This window comes from Oncorhynchus gorbuscha, linkage group LG12 (genome assembly GCF_021184085.1).
Source record: "Oncorhynchus gorbuscha isolate QuinsamMale2020 ecotype Even-year linkage group LG12, OgorEven_v1.0, whole genome shotgun sequence".
Classification (NCBI taxonomy): Eukaryota; Metazoa; Chordata; class Actinopteri; order Salmoniformes; family Salmonidae; genus Oncorhynchus; species Oncorhynchus gorbuscha.
The window spans coordinates 15,038,592-15,056,732 of NC_060184.1; the positions used below are offsets into that span (position 1 = coordinate 15,038,592).

Consider the following 18,141-nt stretch of genomic DNA (forward strand, 5'->3'; position numbering starts at 1 on the left):
AGCCCTCTGCCTCAACTCAGCCTAATGCGGACAGTCTGATCACTGATGGAGGGAATGTGCATTCCTGGTGTAAGTCGGGCAGTTGTTGCAATCCTGTACCAGTCCCGCAGGTGGGGTTTTGGGATGTCCGGATCCTGTGCAGGTGTTGTTACACGTGGTCTGCCACTGCGAGGACAATCAGCTGTCCGCCCTGTCTCCCTGTAGCCCTGTCTTCGGCGTCTCACAGTACCGACATTGCAATTTATTGCTCTGGCCACATCTGCAGTCCTCATGCCCCCTTGCAGGCTTGACTACACTGCTCACATTGCGTGCATTTAGAAATCTATGTTATTCAATTATTGCACCCACATTGCTCGCGCGCACCAAAGAGCTTCTGCGATGCCAAGGGCTAAAATAGAAGTCAGTTCTATTTCTGACGCAGATCATGCTGCAAGTCCTGCCTCTCCCATCACCTCATTGGTTATACCCACGTGTGTGACTGAAAGACGAATGAGGTCAGTGGCGGTAAGCACCTAATTTATGAAAGTTGCCAATTGCAATATAAAGTCAAGAGAAGAAAAGGAGGAGAGATGACTAGGAATGATTTGGTTGACCGTTTTGTGTGGATTAATTGTCGGAGTAGAGGACCTTGTGCATTTCAGGTAAAATAACAACTCAATGTTTATATCACAGGAAAAATTAGCTAGTAACAGCAAGCTAGCTAAATGGGACAAATTGGCTAGCAATTGCAAGCTAAATTCGCAAAAATGTTTAATGCTTTTCTACCTGTCCCCAAATCAATGTCATTGGTTCAGAGTTTGTTTTGATGTTTTAACCTGCGTGTTGTGATCGCGTTTGGTATGGGGGGGACAAAATACCTTTATGCACTATGGTGCATGCACGCAGACTGTTTGGGTTCTGTGTTAGGCACGTTCACGCAGATGAGCAGGGACCCTGGACATCTTTTGTTGTTTTTCAGAGTCAGTAGAAAGGTATCTCTAGTGTCCTAAATGTTCATAAATGTGACCTTAATTGCCTACCGTCTGCTGTTAGTGTCTTAACAACAGTTCCACAGGTGCATATTCATAGGAAACAGTGTTTTAAACCATTTACAATGAATATCTGTGAAGATATTGAGATTTTTACGAATTATCTTTGAAAGACAGGGTCCTGAAAAGGGGACCTTTCTTTTTCTGCAGAGTTTATTTGTAGTAATGTAGGTAGTCTATGCAAAGGATTGTTACCTCTTAGCAGTATTGTCATTACAAAAGTTACATTTTTGCAAGCAATTATTATTTTAGCCAACAATTATTGTGATTCATCCTATATTGTCCCTCACATCTTTACAACAGTTGTGGGTTACACAGACACACTCAACCCCTTTCTCCCACAAACAACCATATGCTCAACAGTTGCACCATCCCAGAGCCCAACTCGAGAAAGGTCTTGATTTACGAACGCATATACAGTTGCAGCTGAATGAGAAGGCCTGCAAAATTGATAAAAAACGGCCAGAAATGGGGAGATTTGGTTTAACCATTGTCACATCCTAGGTGATGGAGGTCACTGAAACACCCACACATGTTCCCCCGTAGTGACCATATTCACAAGCATCTCTGTGCAGTCAGACCTTTGATTTTGTGCCACCACATGGCCACAATAATATGGCCATGCAGCTAGTGTTGCCAGCACTGCCACTACCTGGGTGGGGGCACCCCACCGGAATCCCCACCGGCTAGGTAAAAGGTTCTCATTAGCAGCTTTTGAGCATTTCCTTGTATATTATGCTCTCCCATCAAGGGGCTTTTTTGCTATCTATTTGTACTGTTCGTTTCTCTAGTTCATTTTTTAAGATGAACTCTTTTGACATAAATAGTTTTTGTTTTCAAGATTAGTATTGAATTGCATGGCCTCTAAAGGCACATGTGACATACAATATGGAAATCATCTGTTGTACCTATGTAGGAAAAAATATGTTGTAAATTATTTTGTCTTGGTTAAAACAATTTGTCATCCGGTAGACTAATTAAATTTCCAATATTCTCGCCCTATAAGAGTAATGTGTTTACCAATTATTTAATGGTCCGGCCTCATTCTGTCCTCTATCAGCACCATTTAAACGTTTGTTGCCAGCGAAAATGACAAGGCAATCAAGACGACTAGCTTGATTGAACCTGCTCCATGTAGATCTCACTAGGTCAGGGTATTTAAGCCTCCATATGTCATGTCCACTAGTTCCAATATATCCATAGTATTTGTAATTTCCTTAAGCGCGTGAGGGTGATAGTTTGTAGTGTGATTTACTTTACGGTCCATTGAGGTACTTGAAACCGTATTATAATCTCCCACTATGATATTTGAGTCATGTATTGCCTGTAAGCTTGATAAATTATTATATGTATTTCTAAAGAAGTGTGGATCATCATTATTTGGAACATGTAGATAAATTAGCAAAATCTCTTTATAGTCCAATAGCATATGTAAAAGGATCCGCCTTCCTTTCGTAACGTTGTCAGGTAACTCATCTATTGACAATTTTGGTAAGAGGGCCTGGGTATGGCTTTGCTTTAGGTGCCTTTGCACCGCGCCTGTAAAATAGAATTGAGTTGAAACACCACTGTTACCATAGAGACACAGCCCAGTCAGAAACAAAACTTTCGATTCTAGGTTTGAAATGCTTTGAAATGACACTGGGAAGCAAGGAAATAACTTTTTGCCCTCTCTCTCCTTGCTCTCTCTCTCTCTCCCCCCCTCTTCTTTGACCTTGGCAGCTTCTGGAACTGTTTGACAGCGAGGACCCCCGGGAGAGGGACTTCCTGAAGACGGTCCTGCATCGGATCTACGGGAAGTTCCTGGGGTTGCGGGCTTTCATCAGGAAGCAGATCAACAACATCTTCTTGCGGTGAGTGAATAGTGAAGTGCTTTCTGTCTATTCCCTGGCTGAGAAGGGGAACTGTCCAGCTTTCCGTCTATGCCCTGGCTGAGAAGGGGAACTGTCCTACTTTCTGTCAATGCCCTGGTTGAGAAGGGAAACTTTCCCTGGCAGGCTTTCCTAACCAGGTTCTTTCAGGCAGCAGCTGCTTGTGGACAACTGGTAGATAGATGGGACATGATCAAGCCTACGTCAGAGCCACAGTACAACTGGTGTCAGTGGCTGAACACATTTCACAGGTTTTATACATGCTATGATTCGACTCTGAACATCGATGTTAGCAGAGGGGGCCATCCTCATGCACTGTCTCTATCCCTCTCTCTCTGCTCCGTTGTGTCCTATCAGAGCCAAATGCTCCGCTACTCAGTGTGTAGTCATTTGTAGTTTGATTGTGATGGTGTGTTTGTTCTGGTAGGTTCATCTACGAGACTGATCACTTCAACGGAGTGGCCGAACTCCTGGAGATACTGGGGAGGTGAGTCCAGAAGTGGTGTGGTGGGACGCTGGGGAGGTGGTGGGACGCTGGGGAGGTGGTGGGACGCTGGGGAGGTGGTGGGACGCTGGGGAGGTGGTGGGACGCTGGGGGGAGGTGGTGGGGGACGCTGTGGGGCGAGGTGGTGGGACGCTGTGGGGGGAGGTGGTGGGACGCTGTGGGGGGAGGTGGTGGGACGCTGGGGGGTGGTGGGACGGGGGAGGTGGTGGGACGCTGGGGGAGGTGGTGGGACGCGACGCTGGGGGGAGGTGGTGTGGTGGGAGTTCAAGCATGCATCAACTGCATCAACATATATTGTTATCAAGCACCTTTGACTCTAGCAGCAGTGGCACAGCGAGCTCAAGGAACTAGGACATGCAACCATTTACACTCATATGCCAGAATATCTCCATTTGAGCTAATATACTCACCACTATATCAGTAGGTCCCTTTAGTGATGCTACAGGCTTTTCTGCTGTTAGCTCCCCATCCCCACAGAATTCTGGGAAACCCAGTCACACTGCTGACCTCTGCCTTTTCCACTTTTTGAGCTAAAGGACGCAAGTGGCTCTTCCTGTTTAGTTTTATTTGTAGAAAGTGTTCTTTTGTTCCAGCAGTGAAATGTCTCTCTGGCTCTAGCTATGAATAGTCATCTCTGCTTCTCAGACCGCCAACCCTGCTCTCTGTGTCCTCAGCTATTCTGGATATGGGGGGGGGTTCTGTTGGCTGCATCATCCATACTCTCCGTGTGGTGTGTGTGTGTGTCTCTCATGCATGTGTGTTTGCTAATGCTTGCTTCTCAAGGCAATGATTGATTGAAGTTTTGAAGTGTTGTTTTTGTCTATCTGCAGCATCATCAATGGCTTTGCACTGCCATTGAAGGCGGAACACAAGCAGTTCCTGATGAAGGTGCTCATCCCCATGCATACCGCCAAAGGACTGGCCCTGTTCCACGCACAGGTAACCAAATGTGTAACTGATGCTCAATTAAGTTATGAATCCATCCATACGTGTTAAGAGAAGAAGTAGAACTAGGTTTGAAACTGGAATGATCATCTCCACCCTCTCTTTGAAAACTACGTGCCGAATGTCCCCTCCACTTCCAAAATTCGAAATATGCTAAATCATGATTTGTCCAAAGCACCGGAACTAATGCTGTTGGTTATCTCACGCGGCCGTCATATCACGACAGATCTATGGTACCATTTATGTTTACGTGGTCTGTCTACGAGAGATTACCAAATTCCTAATACCAGATTAATAAATTTCCCATTTTAAAGGGGTTGATTTGAAATACTCTCACTAGACAACAACTCTTCTCTTTTTAGCAGCTATCTAAATCTGACAAATGTACCTGGCATAATGTAGGTTTTAAAAGGAATTCTAGGTATAAGTTCATACAATATTATGATATGGTAATTAGCCTAGCTATCCATTTTGTTCTCTCAGGTCAGGCTTTGTGAACAGTAGATGACCTAGATGCCTTGTTAAGCATAACTCTCATGAGCTGAAGTGAACTGCGCTCTGAAAAAAAGCCTTGGATAACAGTGCCATCTAGTGGCCGTAGAATGAACTTGAAAGCTCTGATAGTATTGTGTACAGGACATACCACATTGGGAACGTTTCTGTTAACAGTAAGTAAATAATATCACTACCTGTTCTGTTTCCTTTTAGCTGGCCTACTGTGTCGTCCAGTTCCTGGAGAAGGACCCCACCCTCACAGAGCCGGTACTCTAACCAACTAACATTTGTCACGTTGTTCTACCCTCGGGACACTAGGTTCTGCTCTCCCTTGGAGCTGTAGGAATGTTGTTGTGTGCTAGGAATCTGTGCACCTTTCATGTAGAGGACAAACAATGTTAGCTTTCTCTAACAAGTTTGAGTCCAAAATCATGAATAGTTCATATGGTACCTAGCTAAATGGCATGTAAAATGCTGCAGCACTATTGACCTATGTACAGTACTGTAGGTTTGTTGACTAAAGACAAAGACAAAAAAAACTAAAGGTATTTCCTTGGAACTTAGTGTCATCTGTTCAACCCTCAGGTGATTCGGGGGCTGTTGAAGTTTTGGCCCAAAACCTGTAGCCAGAAGGAGGTATGTCTGTCTGTCATGACTGGTAGATGACACCCAACACGCTAACAGATGCTGTACCTTGTATACCATAAGTGTGGTTCTGAACAGTTTACCTGGTTCTCTTGAACATATGACTTCCTCATGTGTCTGTTGTTTCCCACCTGTCCTAGGTGATGTACCTGGGGGAAATGGAGGAGATCCTGGATGTCATTGAGCCCACCCAGTTCAAGAAGATCCAAGAGCCCCTGTTCAAGCAGATCTCCAGATGTGTGGCCAACCCCCACTTCCAGGTACAGTCTTGACTTCCTTGACCTTCAACTTACTTTTAGCTCCGAGTGGAGCAAATGGCATCAATAAAAGTGTGTCTCCAGCTAACCCTGATCTGGGGCCTCTTCTTGAGTTTGTTTCAGGTGGTTTCTCATACAGTACATTAAGGCTATTTCTGTTCCTCCATTTACTGCTACATGTACTTTTTTCCCTTTCATTTTTCATAATGATCTCCTCAAGGAGCTTTCCTGCACTTCTCTAAATGGGTTTTCAATCTGATAGTGGAGCTGTGAAAATGGCTGCCCCTATACGTAACATGTTCCTGTCATTTACTGCCAGCCTGGCTCATTTCTTGTTGATCCCAACAGGTAGCGGAGAGAGCCCTCTACTTCTGGAACAACGAGTACATCCTGAGCCTGATTGAGGAAAACATCGACAAGATTCTGCCTATCATGTTTGGTAGCCTGTACAGAATCTCCAAAGAACACTGGAACCCGTACGTATGCCAGTCTCCGGTTCTCAACTCGTTTTTTTATTTGAATTTTTTTATTTGACCTTTTATTTAACTTGGCAAGTCAGTTAAGAACAAATTGTTTGCCCCTCAGGGTAAAGCATTAACAAGCAACGCCATGCTTAATACTGAACTCTTACCTATATTTGGCATAGAGGTTGGGGTCTTATGTTATCCCTCTCTAACTATGTACGTATGACAAAATGGTCATGTCTCCCGATATCAATGTCATGTTTCTGAAATGTCACTGAAATACCAAAGGAATGTTTTTCCAGTTATTTAATCTCAACATTGCTACTGTAGGATTGACTGAGAGCCGGTAAATATCCTCTGAATGTATTGAGGTCAGATGCCATTGTCCCCTGTGTGTTTCCAGGACGATTGTAGCCCTGGTCTACAACGTGCTGAAGACCCTGATGGAGATGAACAGCACACTATTTGACGAGCTGACAGCCTCTTACAAATCAGACAGACAGCGGTGAGTGAGCTCCAGCTCTTATATTCATTCTTGTTCTGCAGCCCGAACAGTTATAGTTCACAAACTATTACAATAACTAGTCAGGTATAATTTATGAAGCGTGGAAACAAAGCTGCATGGTACATAAGTTCTGTTAGCTAGCGTTTTTCAAGGACAGTCGGGCCTGACAGCGTCTTCTGTGTGTCCGTGCGTGACGTGTGTCCGTGCGTGACGTGTGCCCGTGCGTGACGTGCGCCCGTAACGTGCTTGTGTCTCTCCAGGGAGAAGAAGAAGGAGCAGGAGAGGGAGGAGCTGTGGAAGAAGCTGGATGAGCTGAAGCTGAGCGAAGCAGCGGCTCTGGTGCAAAACAACAGCCACGGGCTCCAGAACGCTGCCCAGAACAACAACAGCAACAACAACAATCACCAAGAAAACCAGGAGAAGGGCACCGCTGTCATTGCAACGGACCATGAAGACCCTGTCGTCGCCATGGATACCGCAGAGAATGTCAAGGGTGTCAAGACTGCCAAATGACACAGGACTCCATTTTGTACTCTGTAACGGTTTCTAGGCCGTCTGAGAACTGTCAGGGAGGGGCTTGGGGGTGACGCGGAGGAGGGGCTTGGGGGTGACGCGGAGGAGGGGCTTGGGGGTGACGCGGAGGAGGGGCTTGGGGGTGACGTGGAGGAGGGGCTTGAGATGCTAGCCACACAAAAAAAAAAGAGATAAACCTCATCAGTATGTTAAATCTATATACAGTAAAACTACTTCAAATGCCAGAAATTCTCCTTTGGCAGAAAACGTATATTTCAACTTAAGACTATTTTGGGATGTTAGCGTGACCACAGTATATTGGTAAACTTTTTTTGTCTGATCAAAGAATTTATCCTTTCACATTTAGTTTCTTAACTGAAGTTTTTTTTTTTGTGGGGGGGGTGATATTCAATGTATGAAAATATAGGAGGGGGAGAAAATGACTTGAAAATAACCTTTCTGATTGTGCTGCACTTCGAGAAGCTAAATGGCTATTTTAAGATGTCTATTTTGTATGTGCTTTCATCACTGCTGCCAACATAGGGGTGCAAACTGTAAGGAAGAGGGGTTCGGGGTGAGCTTTGGAGGGTGGGTGGGTGGGGGGCTATGGAGAGTGGACTGTGTTAATAGTCTCTACATAGGAGACCTGAGTGAATGTCACTATCATGAGGTCTTGTGTTTTCGGGTGTTTGGTATATGTATCTGAATACATGAAGCTTAATGTTATAGCCGTTATTATAGCACATTCAAGAACTGCAGCCATACAACCTATTTACAGTAAGTATTTGAAATGAGTTTAGTTTAGAGAAACGAACGATGAAACGGGCACAGATTTAAGTAAGTATAACATATTTTTCCAGTCTGAATAGAGAATTGATTAATAGATAATGCAGATGTAGAAAAGGTAATGAAATGAGCCATATATTTTTTTCCAGAGTATTGTTAAAGGCAGAGATGTGGATTTTCGAAGCCAGATGATGGCAGATTGCCAATAGTCTGGTTTCTGCAGATTTAAACGTGGCTGGATGAAGTGTGTGAGTATGTGGGTCAGGGGTGTTTGCTTTAACGTGTCTGTTCTCTATTGTAGGTCCAGTCTTTTCTGATGCCTTTTCTGTCAGAGTGTACCATTCCAATCTCTGTGACATGCAACTGTGTGGGGAACCTGTTTTGTAATAACTGACCGTATCCAGGTTTTAAATAAAAATAAAGTCTACCATATGTTTCTACTCTAAAACCACAGGACTATGGCTCTTTCTTTCGTATTGAGTAGCAGCGACACGTTGTCACCAGATGGCGCCAGAATGTAATATTTATCTTCTGTGGGAATTGTAGTACGCTTATTTGAAAACCTATCTATCAAAAGTTAAATATAGGACTTTATTCTATCAGATCAAAGCGTTGACCCTCGTTGGCAGACATCCACATAGCAGATGTTTTGGAGGTGTAACCGGTATGAACTGACCAATAGGTGAGTGGCTGCCCGTCCTTATTGGTCCGTGCTATCCGGACCGGGATCCTTGGGACATCCATACCCTAACCCTAACCATTGTACATTTCAACTTCAATGCGGTAGGGACGTCCCAAGGATTCCAGATCGCATTTCCATATCCCTACAGCGTTAAAGTTCAAAGTGACGATCGAAAGTGTAGGCTAATGCATGTTTTCATGTTCATTTGGATGGGGGATTTATTGCTTCATTATAATTGATGCGTAGACAATAGACAAGTATACATTCAAGTGATTGAACTTGTAACACGGCTGAACGGGATTTGTCAGATTATAAAGTCGGGTGGTTTAGTTGCATCCAATGGCAGTGCATAGAGCTAGATAGAGGAATTGTCTTTGTATCTGTTTCATTACTGCAGTGGTTCACAACTCCGGGCCTCAAGTATCCCCAACGATACACATTTTTATTGTTTATTTATTTATTTGTTTTTTATTTCACCTTTATTTAACCAGGTAGGCTAGTTGAGAACAAGTTCTCATTTGCAACTGCGACCTGGCCAAGATAAAGCATAGCAGTGTGAACAGACAACACAGAGTTACACATGGAGTAAACTATAAACAAGTCAATAACACAGTAGAAAAAAAAGGGGAGTCTATATACATTGTGTGCAAAAGGCATGAGGAGGTAGGCAAATAATTACAATTTTGCAGATTAACACTGGAGTGATAAATGATCAGATGGTCATGTACAAGTAGAGATATTGGTGTGCATAAAAGTAAATAAATATTAACAGTATGGGGATGAGGTAGGTAAAATTGTGTGGGCTATTTACCGATAGACTATGTACAGCTGCAGCGATTGGTTAGCTGCTCAGATAGCAGATGTTTGAAGTTGGTGAGGGAGATTGTAGTTCTGGAACAGCACACCTGATTAAACTTGTCAACTAATCATCAGGCCCTCAATGAGTTAAATCAGGCACGTTTGTCTGGGGCTACAACAAAAATGTGTGCTGTTGGGTGTACTCGAGGACCGGAATTTGGAACCACTGCATTATAGCCTCTGTGACCGCATGGGCAGCACCATTTAGGCTATGCCATTTTGAAGTACTCAATTTTCTTGACTATTGGCTGATCCATCCTGATGACCCAGTTGGACATGACACCAAAAGGGTCACCAGGAGGGATCAGCCAATGAAGTTGGAAGTCTCACCCAGTTGACCACATTAAAATGGTGGAAGCCCTCAATGGCGCTGCCCATGCTAATATTGCCTTTTGTCCAATAGAGGCCTCTATCATTCTCTATGCGCGGATCTGATAGAATATTTTCAAAGTATTCAAACCCAGCACAGGTTTAACATTTGATTGCCTTAAAGTTTCCTATTAACTTTGGAATTTTCCCCTCTGATCTTCTACATAACCGCCACATTTAAAATGAAAATATTTTTTAAATGTATTGGGGCGTTCAAGTTTTATTTAGAAAAAGTTGAGGCGAGCAAGCAAATATTTGTTTTTAAATGTAGTATACCCTCTTAAAATACTATAGCAACCTTAGTTCAACACCAATCAAGAGATGTTAGCCTCTTAGCCTAGGCATAATCTGTGAGGAAGTTGTGTATATCTCTTTGCTGGAAGCCTGAGGCTGAGCCTGAGATTTTTTTGCTAAATTAGAAAAGTGTCGAGGGGCATTTCATTAAATGTATACTGTATGGCCTTACAAATTGAAATCTGGGATGTCTTGATAGCAACAGTATCCTCAGTGGTTGGGATGTAATCTATAACAATTATTTCTTTTTTTAAAGTTTTTAGAGTGAAGATTTAAAGGGGCAATCCAGAGTTGAAACAATAACAAAGCACCCTCCCGCCACTTTTTTTTGGTAAAAAGCAGAGGGTTCAAATCAATATCAAATCGAATGTTATTAGTCACATGTGCCGAATACAGGTGTAGACCTTACAGGGAAATGCTTACTTACGAGCCCCTAGCCAACAATGCAGTTTTTTAAAATAATTTAAAAATATATATATAATAGAATAAGAAATAAAAGTAACAAGTAATTAAAGAGCAGGTTGCGGCTGGAGAAATGTAACTACTCTCAAATTCATAGACAGATCTATGGATGCAAGGACTGACCATCAACATTATAGTTTTATACATATTTTGAGGCTGTACTGTGTTTTATTTACAAACATTGGAGATGAATAAGCTTATATTTTGGGTTCTGATGGGAGACGACACTTGAACTAAGCTCATGATGCAAAACCTCTTCAGGATTTAACACTTTTTTTTCAATTTTCAGCTAAAATGACACACCTAAATCTAACTACCTGTAGCTCAGGACCTGAAGCAAGGATATGCATATTCTTGATACCATTTGAAAGGAAATACTTTGAAGTTTGTGGAAATGTTGCTTTAATGTGGGAGAATATAACACATTAGATCTGGTAGAAAAATAATACAAAGAAAAAACAGGTGTTTTCTATGTATTTTTTTGTTCCGTCTTTGAAATGCAGGAGAAAGGCCATAATATGACTTAGGAGTCTTGGCGCAATTTAGATTTTGGCCACTACATGGCAGCAGTGTATGTGCAACATTTTAGACTGATCTAATAAACCATTGCATTACTGTTCAAAATGTGCTATCAAGTCTGCCGAAATGTGCCTAATTGGTTTATTGGTACATTTAAGTACATAACTGTGCACTCTCCACAAACAATAGCATGGTATTATTTCACTGTAATAGCTACTGTAAATTGGACAGTACAGTTAGATTAACAATCATTTGAGCTTTCTGCCCATATAAGACATGCCTATGTCCTGGGAAATGTTCTTGTTACTTACAACGTCATGCTAATCACATTAGTGCACGTTAGCTCAATAACATACAGTGCCTTCAAAAAGTATTCACACCCCTTCATTTTGTCCATTATTTTTTTGTTACAGCTTGAATTGAAATTAATTCAATTTAGATGTTTTTTTGGTCACTGGCCTACACACAATACCCCATAATGTCTAAGTGGAATTATGTTTTTCAAAATGAAATAAAAAAAGAAAAGCTGAAATGTATTGAGTCATGTTAAAATATACAACTAAAATGTTTCCATTTGTGTTCCTTTCTTGTTTGAGTACACACAAACAACATACAATATAACAACAAAAGCTTAGTCTTTACACTGAAATAGGTTCTGATAGTAGTGTTTTGAATATGTTATCAGTGTGATCTCGGTTGTCACTAAGTTAAATTAATTTGATGTGTGTGTCTGACTCATTAGTATGCAGAGTTCTGTTTTGAGCAGGGAGTACATGATTTGCATTGCTGTGTTTCATTTTGCAAAGTGTCTGTGGGGTTTGGGGAAATTAGCTGTTTTGTGTTTAGATTTTTGAGTAGAGAAAAACTGTAATCACGTCAGACCAACAAATATTTGTAACATCATCCACAAAAGAGTCACAGCAAAATAATTTGTATGATCTCTTATACACTATTTGGGGCCCATACACTATTTTAGGCCCAGCTGTTGGGCCTACAAACTTTCTCTTGCCTGGATATAGCCACTATATTGTGATCACTGCATTCAATGGGTGCAGATACAGCTTTAGAACAAAGTTATACAGTATTAGTCAAAATGTGATCGATACATGTGGATGATCTTGTTCCTGTAGTGTTTGTAAACACCCTGGTATGTTGATGAATAACCTGAACCAGATTACAGGCACTGGTTACAGTAAGAAGCTTCCTCTTGAGCAGACAGCTTGATGAAAACCAGTCAATATTCAGGTCCCCAAGAAAGTAGACCTATCTGTTAGCATCACATACATTATCAAGCATTTGACTCTTCGCAGTTGGTGGCCTATAGCAACACCGCAAAAGTATTTCGATCTCGGTGTGACAGGTAGCCTTGTGGTTAGAGGGTTGGACTAGTAACCGAAAGGTTGCTTGATTGAATCCCGAGCTGACAAGGTAAAAATATGTCGTTCTGCCCCTGAACAAGGCAGTTAACCCACTGTTCCTAGGCCGTCGTTGTAATTAAGATTTTGTTCTTAACTGACTTGCCTGGTTAAATGAAGGTTCAATTAAAATAAAGATGTGCCAAGTCAACCTGCAACCACAACACTTCAATAACACTTGACATAAGATCTTCTCTAAGCATTACAGGGATATGGCATTTCTGTCTTTTCTATAGATGTTATATCCTTGTATTGCTACTGCTGTATCATCAAATTAATTATCTAAGTGAGTCTCATAATAGTTTTAACATGATTTTATAATGACTATCTCATTTTTGTAGCCCACATACACAATTATCTGTAAGGTCCCTCAGTCGATCAGTGAATTTTAAACACAGATTTAACCACAAAGACCAAGGAGGTTTTCCATTGGTAGGTGGGTTAAACAAAACAAAAAAAACAGACATTGAATATCCCTTTGCGCATGGTAAAGTGCACAATTACACTCTGGATGATGTATCAATAAACCTAGTCACTACAAAGATACAAGCGTCCTTCCTAACTCAGTTGCCGGAGAGGAAGGATTTCACTGAGGGCAATGGCGACTTTTAAACACTGACAGAATGGCTGTGATAGGAAAAAAACTGAGGATGGATCAACAACATTGTAGTTACTCCACAATACTAACCTTATTGACAGAGTGAAAAGAAGGAAGCCTGTACAGAATAAAATATTCCAAAACATCCTGTTTTCAACAAGGCACTAAAGTAACACTGCCACAAATGTGGTAAAGAAATTAACTTTTCGTCCTGAAAACAAAGCAAATGCAATACAACACATTACTGAGTACCACTCTCCATATTGTCAAGCATAGTGGTGGTTTCATCACGGGCCGCCCCCAGGTGGTGAGGGTAGGCAACAACATCTCCACCCGCTGATCCTCAACACTGGGGCCCCACAAGGGTGCGTTCTGAGCCCTCTCCTGTACTCCCTGTTCACCCACGACTGCGTAGCCATGCACGCCTCCAACTCAATCATCAAGTTTGCGGACGACACAACAGTGGTAGGTTTGATTACCAACAACGACGAGACGGCCTACAGGGAGGAGGTGAGGGCCCTCGGAGTGTGGTGTCAGGAAAATAACCTCACACTCAACGTCAACAAAACTAAGGAGATGATTGTGGACTTCAGGAAACAGCAGAGGGAACACCCCCCTATCCACATCGATGGAACAGTAGTGGAGAGGGTAGCAAGTTTTAAGTTCCTCGGCATGCACATCACAGACAAACTGAATTGGTCCACTCACACAGACAGCATCGTGAAGAAGGCGCAGCAGCGCCTCTTCAACCTCAGGAGGCTGAAGAAATTTGGCTTGTCACCAAAAGCACTCACAAACTTCTACAGATGCACAATCGAGAGCATCCTGGCGGGCTGTATCACCGCCTGGTACGGCAACTGCTCCGCCCACAACCGTAAGGCTCTCCAGAGGGTAGTGAGGTCTGCACAACGCATCACCGTGGGCAAACTACCTGCCCTCCAGGACACCTACACCACCCGATGTTACAGGAAGGCCATAAAGATCATCAAGGACATCAACCACCCGAGCCACTGCCTGTTCACCCTGCTATCATCCAGAAGGCGAGGTCAGTACAGGTGCATCAAAGCTGGGACCGAGAGACTGAAAAACAGCTTCTATCTCAAGGCCATCAGACTGTTAAACAGCCACCACTAACATTGAGTGGCTGCTGCCAACACACTGACACTGACACTGACTCAACTCCAGCCACTTTAATAATGGGAATTGATGGGAAATTATGTAAATATATCACTAGCCACTTTAAACAATGCTACCTTATATAATGTTACTGACCCTACATTATTAATCTCATATGCATACGTATATACTGTACTCTATATCATCGACTGCATCCTTATGTAATACATGAATCACTAGCCACTTTAACTATGCCACTTTGTCTACACACTCATCTCATATGTGTAGACAATACATACTCGATACCATCTACTGTATCTTGCCTATGCTGCTCTGTACCATCACTCATTCATATATCCTTATGTACATATTCTTTACCCCCTTACACTGTGTATAAAGCAGTAGTTTTGGAATTGTTAGTTAGATTACTTGTTGGTAATTACTGCATTGTCGGAACTAGAAGCACAAGCATTTCGCTACACTCGCATTAACATCTGCTAACCATGTGTATGTGACAAATAAAAGTTGATTTGATTTGATCATGTTATGGGTATGCTTTTAATCATTAAGGACTTGAGGGTTTTTCAGGATTAAAAAAACAAATGGAGCTACGCACATTCAAAATCCTAGAGTAAAACCTGGTTCTGCCTGCTATCCACCTGACACTGGGTGATAAATTCACCTTTCAGCAGGACAATACACTGGAGTTGCTTACCAAGAAGACAGTGAATGTTCCTACAGTAAGTAGCCAAGTTTCAGTTTTGACTTAAATCTGCTGAAAATCTATGGTAAAATCTGAAAAGGGTTTTCTAGCAATGATCAACAACCAATTTGACAGAGCTTGAAGAATTTTGAAAATAATAGTGGGCAAATGTTGCACAATCCAGGTGTGGAAAGCTCTTAGACTTCCCCATAAATGGAGTGAATCCTTACCATTGCTATACCTGGCTATCAGCAGCACCTTGTCTGGCAGTGAAACAGTTCATTCAACGTCATTTACTGACTTTAAAAAAACATACAGTTGAAGTCGGAAGTTTACATACACTTAGGTCACACTTACACTTACGGTTAGGACATCTACTTTGTGCATGACACAAGTCATTTTTCCAACATTTGTTTACAGACATATTATTTCACTTATAATTCACTGTATCACAATACCAGTGGGTCAGAAGTTTACATACACTAAGTTGACTCTGCCTTTAAACAGCTTGGAAAATTCCAGAAAATTATTTCATGGCTTTAGAAGATTCTGATAGCCTGTGGATGTATTTCAAGGCCTACCTTCAAATTCACTGCCTCTTTGCTTGACATCATGGAAAAATCTAAAGAAATCAGCCAAGACCTCCACAAAAAAAAATGCAGACCTCCACAATTCTAGTTCATCCTTGGGAGCAATTTCCAAATGCCTGAAGGTACCGCGTTCATCTGTACAAACAACAGTACGCAAGCAAAACACCATAGGACCACACAGCCGTCATACCGCTCAGGAAGGAGACGTGTTCTGTCTCCTAGAAATGAACCTACTTTGGTGCGAAAAGTGCAAATCAATCTCAGAACAACAGCAAAGGACCTTGTGAAGATGCTGGAGGAAACAGGTCACAAAAGTATCTATATCCACAGTAAAACGAGTCCTATATCGACATAACTTGAAAGGCCACTCAGCAAGGAAGAAGCCACTGCTCCAAAACCGCCATAAAACAGCCAGACTACGGTTTGCAACTGCACATGGGGACAAAGATCGTACTTTTTGGAGAAATGTCCTCTGGTCTAATGAAACTAAAATAGAACTGTTTGCCATAATGACCATTGTTATGTTTGAAGGAAAAAGGGGGAGGCTTGCAAGCCAAAGAACATCCTCCCAACCGTGAAGTACAGGGGTGGAAGCATCATGTTGTGGGGTTGCTTTGCTGCAGGAGGGACTGATGCACTTCACAAAATCAATGGCATCATGAGGGAGAAAAATTATGTGGATATATTGAAGCAACATCTCAAGACATCAGTCAGGAAGTTAAAGCATGGTCTTCCAAATGGACAATGACCCCAAGCATACTTCCAAAATTGTGGAAAAATGGCTTAAGGACAAAAAAGTCAAGGTATTGGAGTGGCCATCACAAGGCCCTGACCTCAATCCTATAGAAAATTTGCGGGCAGAACTGAAAAAAGCTTGTGCGAGCAAGGAGGCCTACCAACCAGACTCAGTTACACAAGCTCTGTCAGGAGGAATGGGCCAAAATTCACCCAATTTATTGTGGGAAGCTTGTGGAAGGCTACCCAAAACGTTTGACCCAAGTTAAACAATTTAAATGCAATGCTACCAAATACTAATTAAGTGTATGTACATTTTTGACCCACTGGGAATGTGATGAAAGAAATAAAAGCTGAAATAAATCATTCTCTGTCACGCCCTGACCTTAGTTATCTTTGTTTTCTTTATTATTTTGGTTAGGTCAGGGTGTGACACGGGTGGTTGGTTTTGTTTTTGTATTGTCTATGTGTAGTTGCATGTCAGCACTCGTGTTATAGCTTCACGTTCGTTTTGTTATTTTGTTAGTTTGCTTAGTGTTCTTCGTTTAAATAAAGAAGAATGTATTCATCTCACGCTGCGCCTTGGTCTCCTCGTTATGACCAACTTGACATTCTCTGTAACGGCGTTCTTCGTTTGTCGAAAGAGAGTCGGACCGAAATGCAGCGTGGTGGTTACTCATGTCTTTAATAAATGAATCGCGATACATGAAATAACTTATACAAATACAAAACAACAAACGGAACGTGAAAACCTATTACAGCCTATCTGGTGAACACTACACAGAGACAGGAACAATCACCCACAAAATACACAGTGAAACCCAGGCTACCTAAATACGGTTCCCAATCAGAGACAACGAGAATCACCTGACTCTGATTGAGAACCGCCTCAGGCAGCCAAACCAATACTAGACACACCCCTAATCAACCACAATCCCAATGCCTACAAAAAAAACAATACGACAATACAATAAACCCATGTCACACCCTGGCCTGAACAAATAATCAAAGAAAACACAAAATACTAAGACCAAGGCGTGACATTCTCTCTACTATTATTCTGACATTTCACATTCTTAAAATAAAGTTGTGATCCTAACTGACCTAAAACAGGGAATTTTAACTAGTATTAAATGTCAGGAATTGGGAAAAACTGAGTTTAAATGTATTTGGCTAAGGTGTATGTAAACTTCCGACTTCAGCTGTAGCTGATATGGCTGACTTGCTTAAACAAATATGTTTTCTACTGACAATTGAGATGTACAAACTGTGGCATAAAGGGACGACAAGCGGATATGAGGCGATGCGTAATTTCAATTAAGACATTAATGAGCGAGCTAGGACGGACATAGTCAATATAACTATTTGTTCAGCACTTTTGAAATGTACAGCAACAGGATTCAGAACATGGGCCGTTCTTAAAGTATTCACCTTGCACACCAAGTCAGGACATATAAACAGACAATGAAAGCTCTTTTATTTTTATTTTACAAATATTAGAATTTGTATAGATCGTTGACAAAATATTACAATTAAATGTGTGAATACCTTCTGAAGGGGCTGTATGTCCAAAAATTGATGTCGCAACTCCAGATTTACCCTTTATTACACCCAAAAATGCTTATTATAAAGTGTAAAAGGGGTAAAGGACCTAATTTATTGTGGTAGGATGTTTATCAATTACATTTCTTGTCAAAAAGTGAAATAAAGTAGAGTCTGAATCTGAACATGATTGATAAGCATACAGCAATTATTTATATACACGGGAAAAGTTTTCAAGACTTCA

General features: G+C 41.7%; 1 protein-coding gene across 1 annotated transcript in view; it reads left to right on the plus strand.

Moving 5' to 3' along the window:
* The window catches only part of LOC123990583 (serine/threonine-protein phosphatase 2A 56 kDa regulatory subunit alpha isoform-like), an 80,048-nt gene extending 71,586 nt beyond the window's left edge, over positions 1-8,462 (plus strand). The window contains exons 5-13 of the mRNA XM_046291201.1: positions 2,751-2,881; positions 3,327-3,386; positions 4,235-4,343; positions 5,058-5,111; positions 5,430-5,480; positions 5,630-5,749; positions 6,095-6,222; positions 6,614-6,715; positions 6,976-8,462. Coding sequence (XP_046147157.1) covers positions 2,751-2,881; positions 3,327-3,386; positions 4,235-4,343; positions 5,058-5,111; positions 5,430-5,480; positions 5,630-5,749; positions 6,095-6,222; positions 6,614-6,715; positions 6,976-7,228 — 1,008 coding nt within the window. The 3' untranslated portion in view covers positions 7,229-8,462. The remainder of the gene's footprint in view (positions 1-2,750; positions 2,882-3,326; positions 3,387-4,234; positions 4,344-5,057; positions 5,112-5,429; positions 5,481-5,629; positions 5,750-6,094; positions 6,223-6,613; positions 6,716-6,975) is intronic.
* Positions 8,463-18,141: the final 9,679 nt, after the last annotated feature.